General features: G+C 43.9%; 1 protein-coding gene across 6 annotated transcripts in view; it reads left to right on the forward strand.

The window, feature by feature from the left end:
• LOC148001969 (uncharacterized) overlaps positions 1–12,610 on the forward strand; it is a 955,959-nt gene extending 943,349 nt beyond the window's left edge. Inside the window, exons 2-7 of one of the 6 annotated variants that reach the window (XR_015634471.1) lie at positions 8,003–8,131; positions 9,104–9,255; positions 9,397–9,466; positions 10,240–10,779; positions 11,267–11,349; positions 11,666–12,609. Coding sequence is in view for 3 of the 6 variants with exons in the window: in XM_087579617.1 (XP_087435743.1) it covers positions 8,003–8,131; positions 9,107–9,255; positions 9,355–9,466; positions 11,255–11,349; positions 11,666–11,785 (605 nt within the window). In the remaining 3 variants the exon portion in view is untranslated. Of the gene's footprint in view, positions 1–8,002; positions 8,132–8,846; positions 9,031–9,103; positions 9,256–9,354; positions 9,467–10,239; positions 11,529–11,665 lie in introns of those variants that run through there. The other 5 variants (XR_015634472.1, XR_015634470.1, XM_087579618.1 and 2 more) reach the window with 5 other exon arrangements.
• The last annotated feature ends 4,174 nt before the right edge of the window (positions 12,611–16,784 follow it).

Genomic DNA, 16,784 nt, shown 5'->3' on the forward strand with positions numbered 1-16,784 from the left:
CTATCTGTTGTAGGATTGGTAAAGATCTCTTCCCAATCTGTTGGTTGCCGATTTGTCCTAACCACTGTGTCTTTTGCCTTACAAAAGCTTTGCAGTTTTATGAGATCCTATTTGTCGATTCTTGATCTTAGAGCATAAGCCATTGGTGTTTTGTTCAGGAAATTTTTTCCAGTGCCCATGTGTTAGAGATGCTGCCCTAGTTTTTGTTCTATTAGTTTAAGTGTATCTGGTTTGATGTGGAGGTCCTTGATCCACTTGGACTTAAGTTTTGTACAGGGTGATAAGCTTGGATCGATCTGCATTCTTCTACATGTTGACCTCCAGTTGAACCAGCACCATTTGCTGAAAATGCTATCTTTTTTCCATTGAATGGTTTTGGCTTCTTTGTCAAAAATCAGGTGCCCATAGGTGTGTGGGTTCATTTCTGGGTCTTCAATTATGTTCCATTGGTCTATCTGTCTGTCTCTATACCAATACCATGCAGTTTTTTTCACTATTGCTCTGTAATATTACTTGAGTTCAAGGATAGTGATTCCCCCTGTATTCCTTTTATTGTTGAGAATAGTTTTAGCTCTCCTGGGTTTGTTGTTATTCCAGATGAATTTGCACATTGTTCTGTCTAACTCTTTGAAGAATTGGATTGGTATTTTGATGGGGATTGCATTGAATCTGTAGATCGCTTTTGGTAAAATGGCCATTTTTACTATATTAATCCTGCCAATCCATGAGCATGGGAGATCTTTCCATCTTCTGAGGTCTTCTTCAATTTCTTTCTTCAGTGTTTTGAAGTTCTTATTGTACAGATCTTTTACTTACTTGGTTAATGTCACACTGAAGTACTTTATATTGTCTTTTATTTATATTGTCATTTATAGTCTATTATGAAGTGTGTCGTTTCCCTAATTTCTTTCTTGGCTAGTTTCTCTTTTGTGTAGAGGAAGGCTACTGATTTATTTGAGTTAATTTTATACCCAGCCACTTTGCTGAAATTATCAGCTTTAGTAGTTCTCTGGTGGAACTTTTGGGATCACTTAAATATACTATCATATAATCTGCAAATCGTGATATTTTGACTTCTTCTTTACCAATCTGAATCCCCTTGATTTCCTTTTGTTGTCTGATTGCTCTGTCTAGAACTTCAAATACTATATTGAATAAGTAGGGAGAGAGTGGGAAGCCTTGTTTAGTCCCTGATTTTAGTGGGATTGCTTCAAGTTTCTCTCCATTTAGTTTAATATTAGCAACTGGTTTGCTGTATATGGCTTTTACTTACACATACATTCTTCATATTGAATGAAGCAACTATCATTAAGAATATAGGAATTTGGGGTTGGGGATTTAGCTCAGTGGTAGAGCGCTTCCCTAGCAAGCACAAGGCCCTGGGTTCAGTCCCCAGCTCTGAAAAATAGAAAAAAGGAAAAAAAAAGAATATAGGAATTTGATCCTAGTACTAGGGAGGGTAAACATAAAGAAGAAAATGGCAGACATTTTGCCTATGGACTCTGTTCATATGTTTCTGGCTAGAAGTTAGTCACATGCAAACTCTTGGTTTGAGAGAAACCTAGGAAATATAATACATAGTTACCAAATCTGTACTCTATTAAAGATGTAGGAAATGTGAAGGGAAGATAGAAAATAATAGTACAGATTCTCTCAAAATTCTCTGAGGCCTGTGGGTTTGTACTCCAGGGACCCTGGAGGCCTGCTCTAACCAGAGACACAGGAGGCCCACCCTAAACAGAGACAGTACTACCTGACTCCCAGGAGATCAGCTGTCACCCAGCTCACAGAACTCTACATTCCTCCAGTGAGGCTGGATCCAGTCAGAGACATGAGTGACAGTAAACACCAGAGACAAACATAGGGGAGAGGCATACTCCAGGTCATAAACACCAGAACCCAATGCAAAATCTGCTGCTCACTCAGAGGACCTATAGTGTGCTTAACCATCATATGTAACAGGGTATCTAGAGCCCTCCGCTGGCCACTGAGGGAACTGCATGCAGAGAGACCACAGACAAAAGTCAGCCAAAGAACAATTCATCAAAATAAATAAAAATGAATACATTTTTCTTTCAAAAAGGCATACAAATGTATGGTCAAGGCAAACAACACCCAAGAAAACGCAATAACGCAATATTTCATAACAACCCCAGAGTGCAAAGAAACAGCATATAAACAATCTCTTAAACCTATAATAATTCTATACGTATTTCTTGAAATAGCAGTTGGAGTAAGCAATCAGGCTGTAATGCTCTTACAAGTTCCATAGCCTCATCAACCCTTCGTAACAATCTCCACCTGTTTGATTTTTCCTTAATTGCAAATGTGTGTGAGTTAGAATACGGCATCTCTCTGTGATCGAACTGTAAACTGTAGTCAGTGTAACACTGGCAATCATTAACCACAATCTTTAAGTTTCCCTTGTAACACAAGAGCACAGCCATAACTTTGGAAAGCAAAACTCACCCTCCAACAAACAATCTATTCTCTAAAATTCAGTCTCTCTAAAACTCCAAATCCATTCCTCGTGCTATAAAGTATGACTGCCAAGTCTTGCGTATGAACGAACAATGGTGCAGGCTCTAATACCTCACCAAAGAGACATTGCCCTAAATTCTTTTATAAGTATGGTTTCCATGATAAGAGTTATATTAAAATATTATCCCAATCTAGACCTGTTTCCCTTGGTTGGCTCATGCCACGTGTTGTCTAGAATGACTCCAGTTTTAAGCCAACTTTCTGTTTCCAATGTTACAAATTTTTAACCATACCCAGTAACTTAAAAGCCAGTCACCTATAGCCAAGATATGTAGAGCGCATTATACATTGAAAACCAAACAGAAAAAAAATGAAGTGACAATACATATCTTTAGTATTTAGATTAAACACCATTTTTACTTTTTCTAGCTGTCATTTTCTTTTAAGAAGCACCTTGTTACGTGTTGAATCCAATAATCACAGTCAAAGATTACTCTAAGAGAAACAGCTAACAGCTCCATTACCATAGAAGCTTTGAAGCTGCTGGCACCTTTAAGATCAGCTTGTGTAAACATTTAGCCAGCCACCTGGGGAGCTTCCCCAGTGGACAGACCTAGGCTCCTAGCTACATTCCTCCATTGATGCCAGATCCAGTCAGAGACATGCATGACTGTTGACACCAGAGATAACCAGTTATCTATGATGCAGGTCTTCAAAGGTCAATTAAAACTGCTTTTTATTTATTTGTTCCTTTCTTGAAAGGACTTAAAACTAAATCAATGGAGGAATCAACCAGCATTTAAAGTTTTAACCATTTTTTTCTTTTAAACATGAAACACAAAACATTCAAGCAACTAGAAGCAAAACCCAGCCATAAACTGACATACATGGACAGCTTGGACCACCAAGGAGAGACAATAGACATAGAGGGAAGGAGCTAGATGGTGTCCCACCAAAAGGTCCCAGATATCCTACTTAAAGGACCCAGAGCCAGACATAAGCACTTCTCCAAAAGGAGAAAGCAAGGAGGCAAGAGGTTTCCCACCTCCTTCTGTCCCCAGGAGAGCTCCAAAAAAGCTTAAGCTCATTTTCCTTCTTTCACCAAAGCATCTGTGGAGAGTCCAGAGGACTGTTTTTCTCAAACTCATTTTCTCTCTTGTCTAGTGTGTAAACTGTCTCTACTCAGGGTCCAAAGACTAAAAGCATCTAGGAGCACAAGGGTGGGAGCCAGGATTCTTATCTGAGAGATGAGCAAAAGGTAGTTCAAGGTTACCGCAAAACTTCTTCACATCTATCCCAAACACGAGCTGGAGCACAGACAAACGCAAACATGTGAGACTACATCTGACATTTTCACACTTAACAAGTTCTTAAAGGTCAGAGAGACGCAAAATCCGGGAATGTGGACAGAGGACGTCAGACCCTTTTATAAGGGTCACAGGACAGAGGTCATCGTGACAGAAGGTTTCATCGGATTATGGTGATACGCTATCACCACATGACAAAAGTGTAGGACTAACACACACAGACACACACACCCACACACATGCACACACATGCACAGACACACACATGCACAGAGAACACATGCACACATATGTACACATACATGCACACACAGACACACACAGATGCAAACACACATGCACACACATGCATACACAGACACACACACATGCACACACAAACACTCTCATGCACAAACACATAGACACACAGACACACAAACATGCACACACACATATACACACAGATGTACACACACAAGTGTGCACGCACACACACACACACACACACACACACACACACAAGTGCTACTCAGCTTTAATTCTCTTACTCATCTGTACTGTATGACAAATCAGAACCTAAATTAAACCGAGCTATGTGGCTCTAGCATCACAATGGCTCAGATGTCACAACCTTCATCCCCCTTTGGCTTCCGAGCTCCACTTATTTTTCCTCCGTATTGGCTTGAAAGACCCCCAGAGTGGGGAGACCCTCACTCAAGTCTCGGGATGACGCAACCCCCCCGAAGAACTCACACAAGATCATCCTTGTTGTAATCACATGAGGTTTATCGATAGCAACCAGTGCACTGGGGTCGAGACTCGTATCCCACGCAGGGGCAGTGGAGTTCGACCCCGAGAGGCTGGGAGAAGAGGTATTTAAAGGGAGAAACCACAACTCGAGGAGCAGGGATGGCGTCATTGGAAAGTGTGTAGAATAACAGTGAAAAATCACAAGGAAGAACTCTCTGTCCCCCAAGATTGTTTCCTAGGAGAAGCTGTCTCCTACTTCTCTGATTGTTTAACTTCATGGTCCACTAGTTCCTAGGAGAAGTTGTTTCCTGCTTCTCAAGATTGTTCTCTAAGATTTATGGTCAGCTAGTTTCTGGGAGAAAGCTGTTGAGCTGGCCAATGTAATTATCCATTCTATAGCCCTAGGAGAGGCTTCTTGGAACATACAATTCTGGGGCCTAACCTGTTTTTTTTTTTTTTTCTGCTCTAAACTTTGTGTCTAGGGGGGCAACTTTAAAACATTTACCTTTTATTCTCTACTTCTTCTACTGGCTAGTTCTAATCTTAGAAATAAATTTTTTATCTTTATAATATTTTTTAACCTTGTAAAACATGATATTGTTGACGAAACATCAAAATCTGAACAGTACTCCTCTTTTTTTAATAAAGGTAACTAGCTTATTTAAGACACAGGGACCTATAATCGAAAACAGAAGCAAAATTAAGAAGGGTCCCATAAGGGAAGATATCAGAGTAGTCATCTAAGGAGATCTCCTAAACCAGCTCTCGAACCATCTCTGATGTGTAAGTCTAGGGAGCTTTTTGAAGATCTGAGTGTCTCTCTAGGTCCCAGCTCTCAGCCCCAATGGCTAGCATGTGGCTAGTGAAGGCTGAGACTTGACAGCTGTCAGGGTGGTCAGCAGTACCAGGTACGGTCCTTTCCAGTGAGGCCCGAGTGTCTGGGCTCCGTGTCATTGTATGTAGCTGCATCTCTGACCTGGAACTGATGAGATGTCTCGGGGGGTCCCCGGGGCATAGGCTGCTGCCAGCTGTGAGCAGATTTCTTTCTGTATCAGCTGTAGGTCTTTTAGCCTGGTATACAAATCATTATTACTATGACATGTTGGCTCAGTAACATCATCTAATACAGTCAGAGGAGCTGAGGCCCCATATAAGATCTCAAAGGGGGTGAAGCTGAATCTAGAAGGGAGATTTCTTGCTCTGAAGAGAGCAAGAGGGAAGGAGTATCACCCAGTCTGCACCAGTCTCCACGGTTAATTTGGTCAGGGTCTGTTTTAGAGCTTTATCTATTTATTCTATCTGTCTTGAACTTTGAGGTCTGTAGATATAATGTAATTTTTAATTGAACTCTAAATACTTGGCCACACCCTGGCTTAGCTTGGCAACGAATGTAGGGACATTGTCTGACCAGATTACCTTGGGCATTCCAAATCAGGGGAAGATTTCTTCCAGTATCTTCTGGATGACTATCGAGGCCATCTCTTGTTTGGTTAGGAAAGCTTTTATCTATTCCTGAAAAGGTATCTACAAACACTAGGAGATAAGCAATTTGGGCCTTTTCTTCTGTTGTACATTCTAAGTGAGGCCATCCCTTAGTCTAATTCCACTTCACAGTGGCTGTCTCTTGTAGGCCTGTAACCAGGATAGGCTCCTGCATAGCCATTCCCCGAGCCACTTTATCTGTTTTGTTACTGTCCCATGTCACTGAATCTCTTCTTTCCTGATGTCCTGGGCAACGAATAATACTCACAGTTGTTGGCTTCATCAGGGCATCCAAGACACTGTAAGGCATCTGTGGCACTGATGTGGTTGGGGGTAGAGGTTTGTCCATCCCAGATGACATTTGTGTTGTCCTTCATTGTAGCATGTACTTATCTCTGACCTTTATGAAGAGAACTGTTTCCATCGGTAGACAAGGTAGCCTCGGCTTTCAGCAGGGATCAATCAGCCAGTCGCAGAGGTCTTTTTCCCCCCCATTGGCTTCTGCCAGTACTTGATACTCATGCTATGGTGGCTCCGGGTCATGATTGGGCAGCAAGGTGACCAGATTGCCCCGAACCGGTGGAGAATCTATTCCATGGCAGCTGACCAGTGGTCCCATCTTTTGGGACTTTTTATTCAGAGGCAAAACATCAGCCACTCTATCACCCTGGATTGGGTGACAGTTGTTAGTGCCCGGCTGGCAGGAGTGATGGGTTCTAGGCAGAACAGCACTAAGCCACACATCTCCCAGCATCAGGTACTGGTGCACTGAGACAGTCTTAAGCTCCACATACACAGTCTGCAGATATGCATACACATGGCCTCACCCAGCCATTTTAGCCCACACAAGCCATCTTGGAGAGCAAATTTTTCATGAGCAAGGGATAGGGGCAGTCAGGGATGACCATGAGCTAGTGGGTTACCCGGCCCACACCAAGGTCCACAGTTCTTCGGGTAGTACATAAGTATTGTTTGTTGTCAGTAGCCCCCTGTACCCAAGGTCTTTGGATACTGGCCCACTGGGGCATAGGAGCACAGAGCGTTGGGTCTCTGTATCCATAAAACAACTGGGCGGGCTTCTCTTCTATCTCTGCGCATAGCCAGCACTCTAGGACCAAGAGGCTCTCCAGTGGCCCCTCTTATTCTTTCTGGGGCAGTCTCTGACCCAGTATCCTTTTTTTTTGTATTAGGCACACTGATCTTTAGCCAGGAATTCTCTTCTGTTGTCAAGTACTGTCTTCTTAGGTTCCCTAACTACTGTGGCCAGTATAAGTTCCTCTCTTGTCTTTTATCTCTCTTTAGCTCTCTAAATTCTTAACCCTTTAAATTTCTGTAACTTTCTCTTTATATATTTTCCTTATCATAGACAGATTGGTGGGGCATTTTTTAGCCCCTCGGAGACCCAACCTTGGAGCCTGGGGGCAGACCCGGAGCACTCCCTACCTTCAGGCATATTGAATCCAACAGGCAGAAGTTAGGGTCTTACATCTGTGTCTGGAACATTTTTTTTCTGACCTCTAGTAGGATTCTGTATTTCCTGTGAAAGACCCCAGCCTAATAGCAGTAACGGAAAGACCCCAGCCTAGCAGTAGTAATGCCATTTTACAAGGCTATATTTAGGAAGACTGGTTCAGGGAAAGGTCAGAACACCGAGTACACATCAGCTGCCATGCAGGATATGTGTGGAGAGCCTAGCGACAGGATGATTGTGGTTGAGCGCCTGACAATTAGAAAGAAATGTAGAAAGCCCCGGGAGAGGTCCCACACCCTGGTGGGAGGCCGAGTCAGCCATTATGTTCCAAGAACACACTATAGAGAACTTGCCCCTGGGCTGACCCCTGTAACCATGCATCTGCTTCTGTATGCTTGCTTCTGCTTCCCAGAACCCTATAAAAAAGCCCATCCTTGGTTCTGCTAGGCGCGTCAGTCTTCTGAATTGACTGAGATGCCCACAGATATCTGTGTATCTTGATCAATAAAAATCCTCTTGCTGATTGCAGCCTGTGGACTCAGACTTGGGCTCGAAGATCTCCCTCCTGAGGGAAGATTCTCTCTGAGGGTCTTTCATTTGGGGGCTCGTCCGGGATGGGAGATCCTCTACCCAGAGACCACCGACCACCCACCGGGAGGTAAGCTGGCCAGCGTTTGTCTTGTCCTGTCTTGTCTTGCTTTGTGACTTGTTCTGTAAATGCTTAGTTTCTTGGCTTGGGTCTAGACCGTTTGTATTTGGGCGGGCCAGAGAAGGAGCTGACGAGCTCGGACTTCTCCCCCACAGCCCTGGAAGACGTTCCAAGGGTGTTTGGAGCCCGGTTTTCGGGGCTCAGCCCGTATCAGAAGGATACGTGGTTTTGGGTTAGAGGAGAAAGGAGAGAGCCGGATCCACTGAACTTTTGGTTTCAGTTTGACACCGAAGCCGTGCGGCGAGTCTGTCTGTTGCTTGTTTGACTGTTAGAATTGTCTTCTTTGTGTCCTAATTTTCTTTGAACATCTGTGGAAATTGGTTATAGGATGCTTTGTCTTGGTCTTGTTTATCTGGTTTGGTTTTTTTTTTTCTTTTTTTTTTTTTTGGTATTGTCTAGTATCTTTTTGGCTTTTGTTTCGTTTTTGGACTTTGGACAAATGACTATGTTTGAAATCTTGGACTGATGACTGTGTTTAAAATTATGAAACTGTTTGCTTTGTTCGCCGAAGAGTTTTACTTGGTCCCCTTAATGCTTAATAAGAAACTTAATTTTGTGAACCCCGCTCTAGTCGCGCTGTGTTGGTTGATAGCCAAGGTTAATTTTTAAAACATAGTGTTTTAAACAAGAACAAGAAAGGAATTACTGACATTTCCTCACAGAAGGAGAGCACTCATTAAGAGAAGTTCTTTAAAGAAGCCTGCCTTATCTGCTGCCCTTATTCCAAGGGAGGAGTCAGTCTCCGGCATTAGATTACTTTTCTCGTTGGTCATCATTAACATGGAGAGTGCCTTTGATCCTATTCCACAGCAGCCAGTTCCTGCCCCTGTGGTCAAAATACGCCCCAGGTGAACTGGTTACGATTCTTTTGTCAGCCACCTGGCATCTAGCACCCAGGTTCTAACCATCTCTCTATCCTAGTAGGGACATCCTCCACTCTCTCTTCTGCTATGTCTGCCAAGATGATGGGGAGACCCTGCCAAATGGCACCATCCCTAAGCATACCCCAGTCCAGTACCTACTTCCCGAGGTCAAGCCCCAGGATTCAGACAAGATCTGCTGCCTCTCAAAAGGTGAGCAAAGCTTGTGCTTGTTTGTACAATGGCCCTTTTGTCCCAAGAGAGCCTCCTGTTTTAGCTGTGTGACTAAATGCTGTTTGCCCTCTTCAGTAGATCTCTATTCTCAAGATTCTCTTGTTTTCTCACCTACTGGAGGCCAGAAAGAATGTTCCAGACATGGATAGAAGGCCCTCACTTCTGCCTGTTGGATTCATTACGCCTAAAGGTAGGGAGTGCTCCAGGTCTGCTGCCAGGCTCCAAGGGTGGGTCTCTGAGGGGCTATAAAGTGCCCCACCAATTTGGCTAAAGTAAAAAAAAAAGATATAAAGAAAAAATTACAGAAACTTGAAGGATTCAGCTAAGTCATTGAGAGAGTTGTTGTAAGTTGCAGAGAAAATAAGGTTGATATATGGTTCAGGGTCAGTGCACAAAATTGGACAGCAACTAATAGCTGTAGAAGAAGATACAGACAGAGAGACTGAGGAAGAGAAAGAGGAAAGAAAGTAAAAAGAACAGGAAGCTAGAGAAAAAAAAAGAGACAAGAGAAGAACATATTCCGGCCACAGTAGTTAGAGAACCTAAGAAGATGGTACCTGGCTAAAGATCAGTGTGCCTAATACGAAAAAAAAGGGATAGTGGGTCAGAGAAAGGTCAAGAAAGAACAAGAGGGACCACTGGAGAGCTTCTTGGTCCTAGAGTGCTGGCTATATACAGAGATAGAAGGGAAGTGTGGATACAGGGACCCAATGCGCCGTGCTCCTATGCCCCCCCCCAGTGGGCCAATAACCGAAGACCTTGAGTACAAGGGGCTACTGACAACGAACAATACTTATGGACTGCCCGAAGAACAGTGGACCTTGGTGTGGGCCGGTTAACCCACCCACTAGCTCATGGTCATCCCTGACTGCCCCTATCCCTTGCTCATGAAAAATTTGCTCTCCAAAATGGCTTGCGTGGGCTAAAATGGCTGGGTGAGCCCATGTGTATACATATCTACAGACTGTATATGTGGAGCTTAAGACCTGTCTCAGTGCACCAGTACCTGATGCTGAGAGATGTGTTTGTGGCTTAGTGCCGTTCTGCCTGGAACACATCATTACTGCCAGCCGGACTCTGACAATTATCACCCAATCCAGGACTTAAACTGTGATAGAGTGGCTGATGTTTTGCCTTTGAATAGAACGTCCCAAAAGATGGGACCACTGGTCAGCTGCCATGGACTAGATTTTCCACCGGTTGGGGACAATCTGGTCACCTTGCTGCCCAATCCTGACCTGGAGCCACCACAACACGAGTGTCAAGCCCTGGCAGAAGCCCATGGGTGGTCTGCGACTGGCTGATTGACCCCTGCTGAAAGCCGAGGACCTTGTCCACAGACGGGAACAGTTCTCCTCATGAATGAAGGTCACAGATAAGTGGGTGCTGCCATGGTAGACAACACGATGTCATCTGGGATGGCTGAACTTCTATCCCCCCAGCACACATCAGTGTGACAGATGCCTTTGCCATCTCTTGGATGCCCTGGTGAAGCCAACAACTGTGAGTACTATTCATTGCTGAGAATATCAGGAAAGAAGAGATTCAGTGGCAGATAAAGTGGCTCGAAAAATGGCTATGCAGGAGCCTATCCTGGTTACAGGCCTACAAGATACAGCCACTGAGAACTAGGATCGGACTAAGGGATGGCCTCACTTAGAAAAGGCCCAAATTGCTTAAAAGAAAAAGGACAATGGCACACTTGAGGGAAAGCTATACTCCCCAGAGAACAAAGAAAAGACTCATTTTGCCAAATACAGAAATGGACTCATTTAAGAGATAAAAAGTTTGTCCAAATAGCTAAGATATATATAATAGACTTTAAGATTTTAGCCAGAGAGAAAAAAAAATATATATATATGTATGGTATGTCAGTAGTAAATGCTTAACAAGCAAACAGGGCAAAGAGACCTAGAGAGTTTAATAAAAAGTCAAAGTAAATTTCACTGACATAAAACCAGAAAAATAGTGCTTGTAGATACTTTTTCAGGAATAGATAGAAGCTTTCCTCACCAAATGAGAGACGGCCTCTACAATCATCAAGCAGACAACGGCCCTACTTTTGTTGCCAAGGTAAGCCAGGGTGTGGCCAAGTATTTAGAGGTCGATTAAAAATTACATTATATTTACAGACCTCAAAGTTCAAGACAGGTAAAATAAATAAATAAAACTCTAAAAGAGACCCTGACCAAATTAAATTGACCATGGAGACTGGCCCAGACTGAGTGACACTCCTTCCCACTTGCTCTCCTCAGAGCAAAAAAAAAATACCCCTTCCAGATTCAGCGTTACCCCCTTTGAGATCTTATATGGGGCCTCAGCTCCCCTGACTGTGTTAGATTATGTTACTGAACCAGCATGCCATAGTAATAATGATTTTATATGCCAGGCTAAAAGACCTACAGGTGATACAGAAAGAAATCTGCTCACAGCTGACAGCAGCCTATGCCCGGGGACCCCCGAGACATCTCATCAGTTCCAGGTCGGAGACTGTAGCTACATACAATGACACGGAGCCCAGACACTCGATAAAAAGGATCGTACCTGGTGCTGCTGACCACCCTGACAGCCGTCAATTCTCAGCCCTCACCAGCTGCATACTAGCTGTTGGGGCTGAGAGGTGAGAGCTAGAGGGACACTCAGATCTTCAAAAGGCTCCCTAGACTTACACATCAGATAAGTGACTGAGAGACTGTTATAATGCTCACTTAAAGAGTGTGCTTTAAAAACAAGAATTTTATGTTTGCCCTGGGTTCCATCGAGAAAAATATAGAGATAGGCTTAATTTCTATTACAAATGATATAACATTACATATGTTAATACATCTTGATATCAGAATTCTAAGATTAGAATTACTTAGTAGAAGAAGAGGGGAATGAAGGACCCCAGCCTAATAGCAGTAACAGAAAGACCCCAGCCTAGCAGTAGTAATGCCATTTTACAAGGCTATATTTAGGAAGACTGGTTCAGGGAAAGGTCAGAACACCGAGTACACAGCGGCTGCCATGCAGGATATGTGTGGAGAGCCTAGCGACAGGATGATTGTGGTTGAGCGCTTGACAATGAGAAAGAAATGTAGAAAGCCCCGGGAGAGGTCCCACACCCTGGTGGGAGGCCGAGTCAGCCATTATGTTCCAAGAACACACTATAGAGAACTTGCCCCCGGGCTGACCCCTGTAACCATGCATCTGCTTCTGTATGCTTGCTTCTGCTTCCCAGAACCCTATAAAAAGCCCATCCTTGGTTCTGCTAGGCGCGTCAGTCTTCTGAATTGACTGAGACGCCCACAGATATCTGTGTATCTTGGTCAATAAAAATCCTCTTGCTGATTGCAGCCTGTGGACTCAGACTTGGGCTCGAAGATCTCCCTCCTGAGGGAAGATTCTCTCTGAGGGTCTTTCATTTGGGGGCTCGTCCGGGATGGGAGATCCTCTACCCAGAGACCACCGACCACCCACCGGGAGGTAAGCTGGCCAGCGTTTGTCTTGTCCTGTCTTGTCTTGCTTTGTGACTTGTTCTGTAAATGCTTAGTTTCTTGGCTTGGGTCTAGACCGTTTGTATTTGGGCGGGCCAGAGAAGGAGCTGACGAGCTCGGACTTCTCCCCCACAGCCCTGGAAGACGTTCCAAGGGTGTTTGGAGCCCGGTTTTCGGGGCTCAGCCCGTATCAGAAGGATACGTGGTTTTGGGTTAGAGGAGAAAGGAGAGAGCCGGATCCACTGAACTTTTGGTTTCAGTTTGACACCGAAGCCGTGCGGCGAGTCTGTCTGTTGCTTGTTTGACTGTTAGAATTGTCTTCTTTGTGTCCTAATTTTCTTTGAACATCTGTGGAAATTGGTTATAGGATGCTTTGTCTTGGTCTTGTTTATCTGGTTTGGTTTTTTTTTTTCTTTTTTTTTTTTTTGGTATTGTCTAGTATCTTTTTGGCTTTTGTTTCGTTTTTGGACTTTGGACAAATGACTATGTTTGAAATCTTGGACTGATGACTGTGTTTAAAATTATGAAACTGTTTGCTTTGTTCGCCGAAGAGTTTTACTTGGTCCCCTTAATGCTTAATAAGAAACTTAATTTTGTGAACCCCGCTCTAGTCGCGCTGTGTTGGTTGATAGCCAAGGTTAATTTTTAAAACATAGTGTTTTAAACAAGAACAAGAAAGGAATTACTGACATTTCCTCACAGAAGGAGAGCACTCATTAAGAGAAGTTCTTTAAAGAAGCCTGCCTTATCTGCTGGCCTTATTCCAAGGGAGGAGTCAGTCTCCGGCATTAGATTACTTTTCTCGTTGGTCATCATTAACATGGAGAGTGCCTTTGATCCTATTCCACAGCAGCCAGTTCCTGCCCCTGTGGTCAAAATACGCCCCAGGTGAACTGGTTACGATTCTTTTGTCAGCCACCTGGCATCTAGCACCCAGGTTCTAACCATCTCTCTATCCTAGTAGGGACATCCTCCACTCTCTCTTCTGCTATGTCTGCCAAGATGATGGGGAGACCCTGCCAAATGGCACCATCCCTAAGCATACCCCAGTCCAGTACCTACTTCCCGAGGTCAAGCCCCAGGATTCAGACAAGATCTGCTGCCTCTCAAAAGGTGAGCAAAGCTTGTGCTTGTTTGTACAATGGCCCTTTTGTCCCAAGAGAGCCTCCTGTTTTAGCTGTGTGACTAAATGCTGTTTGCCCTCTTCAGTAGATCTCTATTCTCAAAATTCTCTTGTTTTCTCACCTACTGGAGGCCAGAAAGAATGTTCCAGACATGGATAGAAGGCCCTCACTTCTGCCTGTTGGATTCATTACGCCTAAAGGTAGGGAGTGCTCCAGGTCTGCTGCCAGGCTCCAAGGGTGGGTCTCTGAGGGGCTATAAAGTGCCCCACCAATTTGGCTAAAGTAAAAAAAAAAGATATAAAGAAAAAATTACAGAAACTTGAAGGATTCAGCTAAGTCATTGAGAGAGTTGTTGTAAGTTGCAGAGAAAATAAGGTTGATATATGGTTCAGGGTCAGTGCACAAAATTGGACAGCAACTAATAGCTGTAGAAGAAGATACAGACAGAGAGACTGAGGAAGAGAAAGAGGAAAGAAAGTAAAAAGAACAGGAAGCTAGAGAAAAAAAAAGAGACAAGAGAAGAACATATTCCGGCCACAGTAGTTAGAGAACCTAAGAAGATGGTACCTGGCTAAAGATCAGTGTGCCTAATACGAAAAAAAAGGGATAGTGGGTCAGAGAAAGGTCAAGAAAGAACAAGAGGGACCACTGGAGAGCTTCTTGGTCCTAGAGTGCTGGCTATATACAGAGATAGAAGGGAAGTGTGGATACAGGGACCCAATGCGCCGTGCTCCTATGCCCCCCCCCCAGTGGGCCAATAACCGAAGACCTTGAGTACAAGGGGCTACTGACAACGAACAATACTTATGGACTGCCCGAAGAACAGTGGACCTTGGTGTGGGCCGGTTAACCCACCCACTAGCTCATGGTCATCCCTGACTGCCCCTATCCCTTGCTCATGAAAAATTTGCTCTCCAAAATGGCTTGCGTGGGCTAAAATGGCTGGGTGAGCCCATGTGTATACATATCTACAGACTGTATATGTGGAGCTTAAGACCTGTCTCAGTGCACCAGTACCTGATGCTGAGAGATGTGTTTGTGGCTTAGTGCCGTTCTGCCTGGAACACATCATTACTGCCAGCCGGACTCTGACAATTATCACCCAATCCAGGACTTAAACTGTGATAGAGTGGCTGATGTTTTGCCTTTGAATAGAACGTCCCAAAAGATGGGACCACTGGTCAGCTGCCATGGACTAGATTTTCCACCGGTTGGGGACAATCTGGTCACCTTGCTGCCCAATCCTGACCTGGAGCCACCACAACACGAGTGTCAAGCCCTGGCAGAAGCCCATGGGTGGTCTGCGACTGGCTGATTGACCCCTGCTGAAAGCCGAGGACCTTGTCCACAGACGGGAACAGTTCTCCTCATGAATGAAGGTCACAGATAAGTGGGTGCTGCCATGGTAGACAACACGATGTCATCTGGGATGGCTGAACTTCTATCCCCCCAGCACACATCAGTGTGACAGATGCCTTTGCCATCTCTTGGATGCCCTGGTGAAGCCAACAACTGTGAGTACTATTCATTGCTGAGAATATCAGGAAAGAAGAGATTCAGTGGCAGATAAAGTGGCTCGAAAAATGGCTATGCAGGAGCCTATCCTGGTTACAGGCCTACAAGATACAGCCACTGAGAACTAGGATCGGACTAAGGGATGGCCTCACTTAGAAAAGGCCCAAATTGCTTAAAAGAAAAAGGACAATGGCACACTTGAGGGAAAGCTATACTCCCCAGAGAACAAAGAAAAGACTCATTTTGCCAAATACAGAAATGGACTCATTTAAGAGATAAAAAGTTTGTCCAAATAGCTAAGATATATATAATAGACTTTAAGATTTTAGCCAGAGAGAAAAAAAAATATATATATATGTATGGTATGTCAGTAGTAAATGCTTAACAAGCAAACAGGGCAAAGAGACCTAGAGAGTTTAATAAAAAGTCAAAGTAAATTTCACTGACATAAAACCAGAAAAATAGTGCTTGTAGATACTTTTTCAGGAATAGATAGAAGCTTTCCTCACCAAATGAGAGACGGCCTCTACAATCATCAAGCAGACAACGGCCCTACTTTTGTTGCCAAGGTAAGCCAGGGTGTGGCCAAGTATTTAGAGGTCGATTAAAAATTACATTATATTTACAGACCTCAAAGTTCAAGACAGGTAAAATAAATAAATAAAACTCTAAAAGAGACCCTGACCAAATTAAATTGACCATGGAGACTGGCCCAGACTGAGTGACACTCCTTCCCACTTGCTCTCCTCAGAGCAAAAAAAAAATACCCCTTCCAGATTCAGCGTTACCCCCTTTGAGATCTTATATGGGGCCTCAGCTCCCCTGACTGTGTTAGATTATGTTACTGAACCAGCATGCCATAGTAATAATGATTTTATATGCCAGGCTAAAAGACCTACAGGTGATACAGAAAGAAATCTGCTCACAGCTGACAGCAGCCTATGCCCGGGGACCCCCGAGACATCTCATCAGTTCCAGGTCGGAGACTGTAGCTACATACAATGACACGGAGCCCAGACACTCGATAAAAAGGATCGTACCTGGTGCTGCTGACCACCCTGACAGCCGTCAATTCTCAGCCCTCACCAGCTGCATACTAGCTGTTGGGGCTGAGAGGTGAGAGCTAGAGGGACACTCAGATCTTCAAAAGGCTCCCTAGACTTACACATCAGATAAGTGACTGAGAGACTGTTATAATGCTCACTTAAAGAGTGTGCTTTAAAAACAAGAATTTCATGTTTGCCCTGGGTTCCATCGAGAAAAATATAGAGATAGGCTTAATTTCTATTACAAATGATATAACATTACATATGTTAATACATCTTGATATCAGAATTCTAAGATTAGAATTACTTAGTAGAAGAAGAGGGGAATGAAGGACCCCAGCCTAATA

The sequence above is a fragment of the Rattus norvegicus genome, chromosome 12, assembly GCF_021556685.1.
Source record: "Rattus norvegicus strain SHRSP/BbbUtx chromosome 12, alternate assembly SHRSP_T2T, whole genome shotgun sequence".
Classification (NCBI taxonomy): domain Eukaryota; kingdom Metazoa; phylum Chordata; class Mammalia; order Rodentia; family Muridae; genus Rattus; species Rattus norvegicus.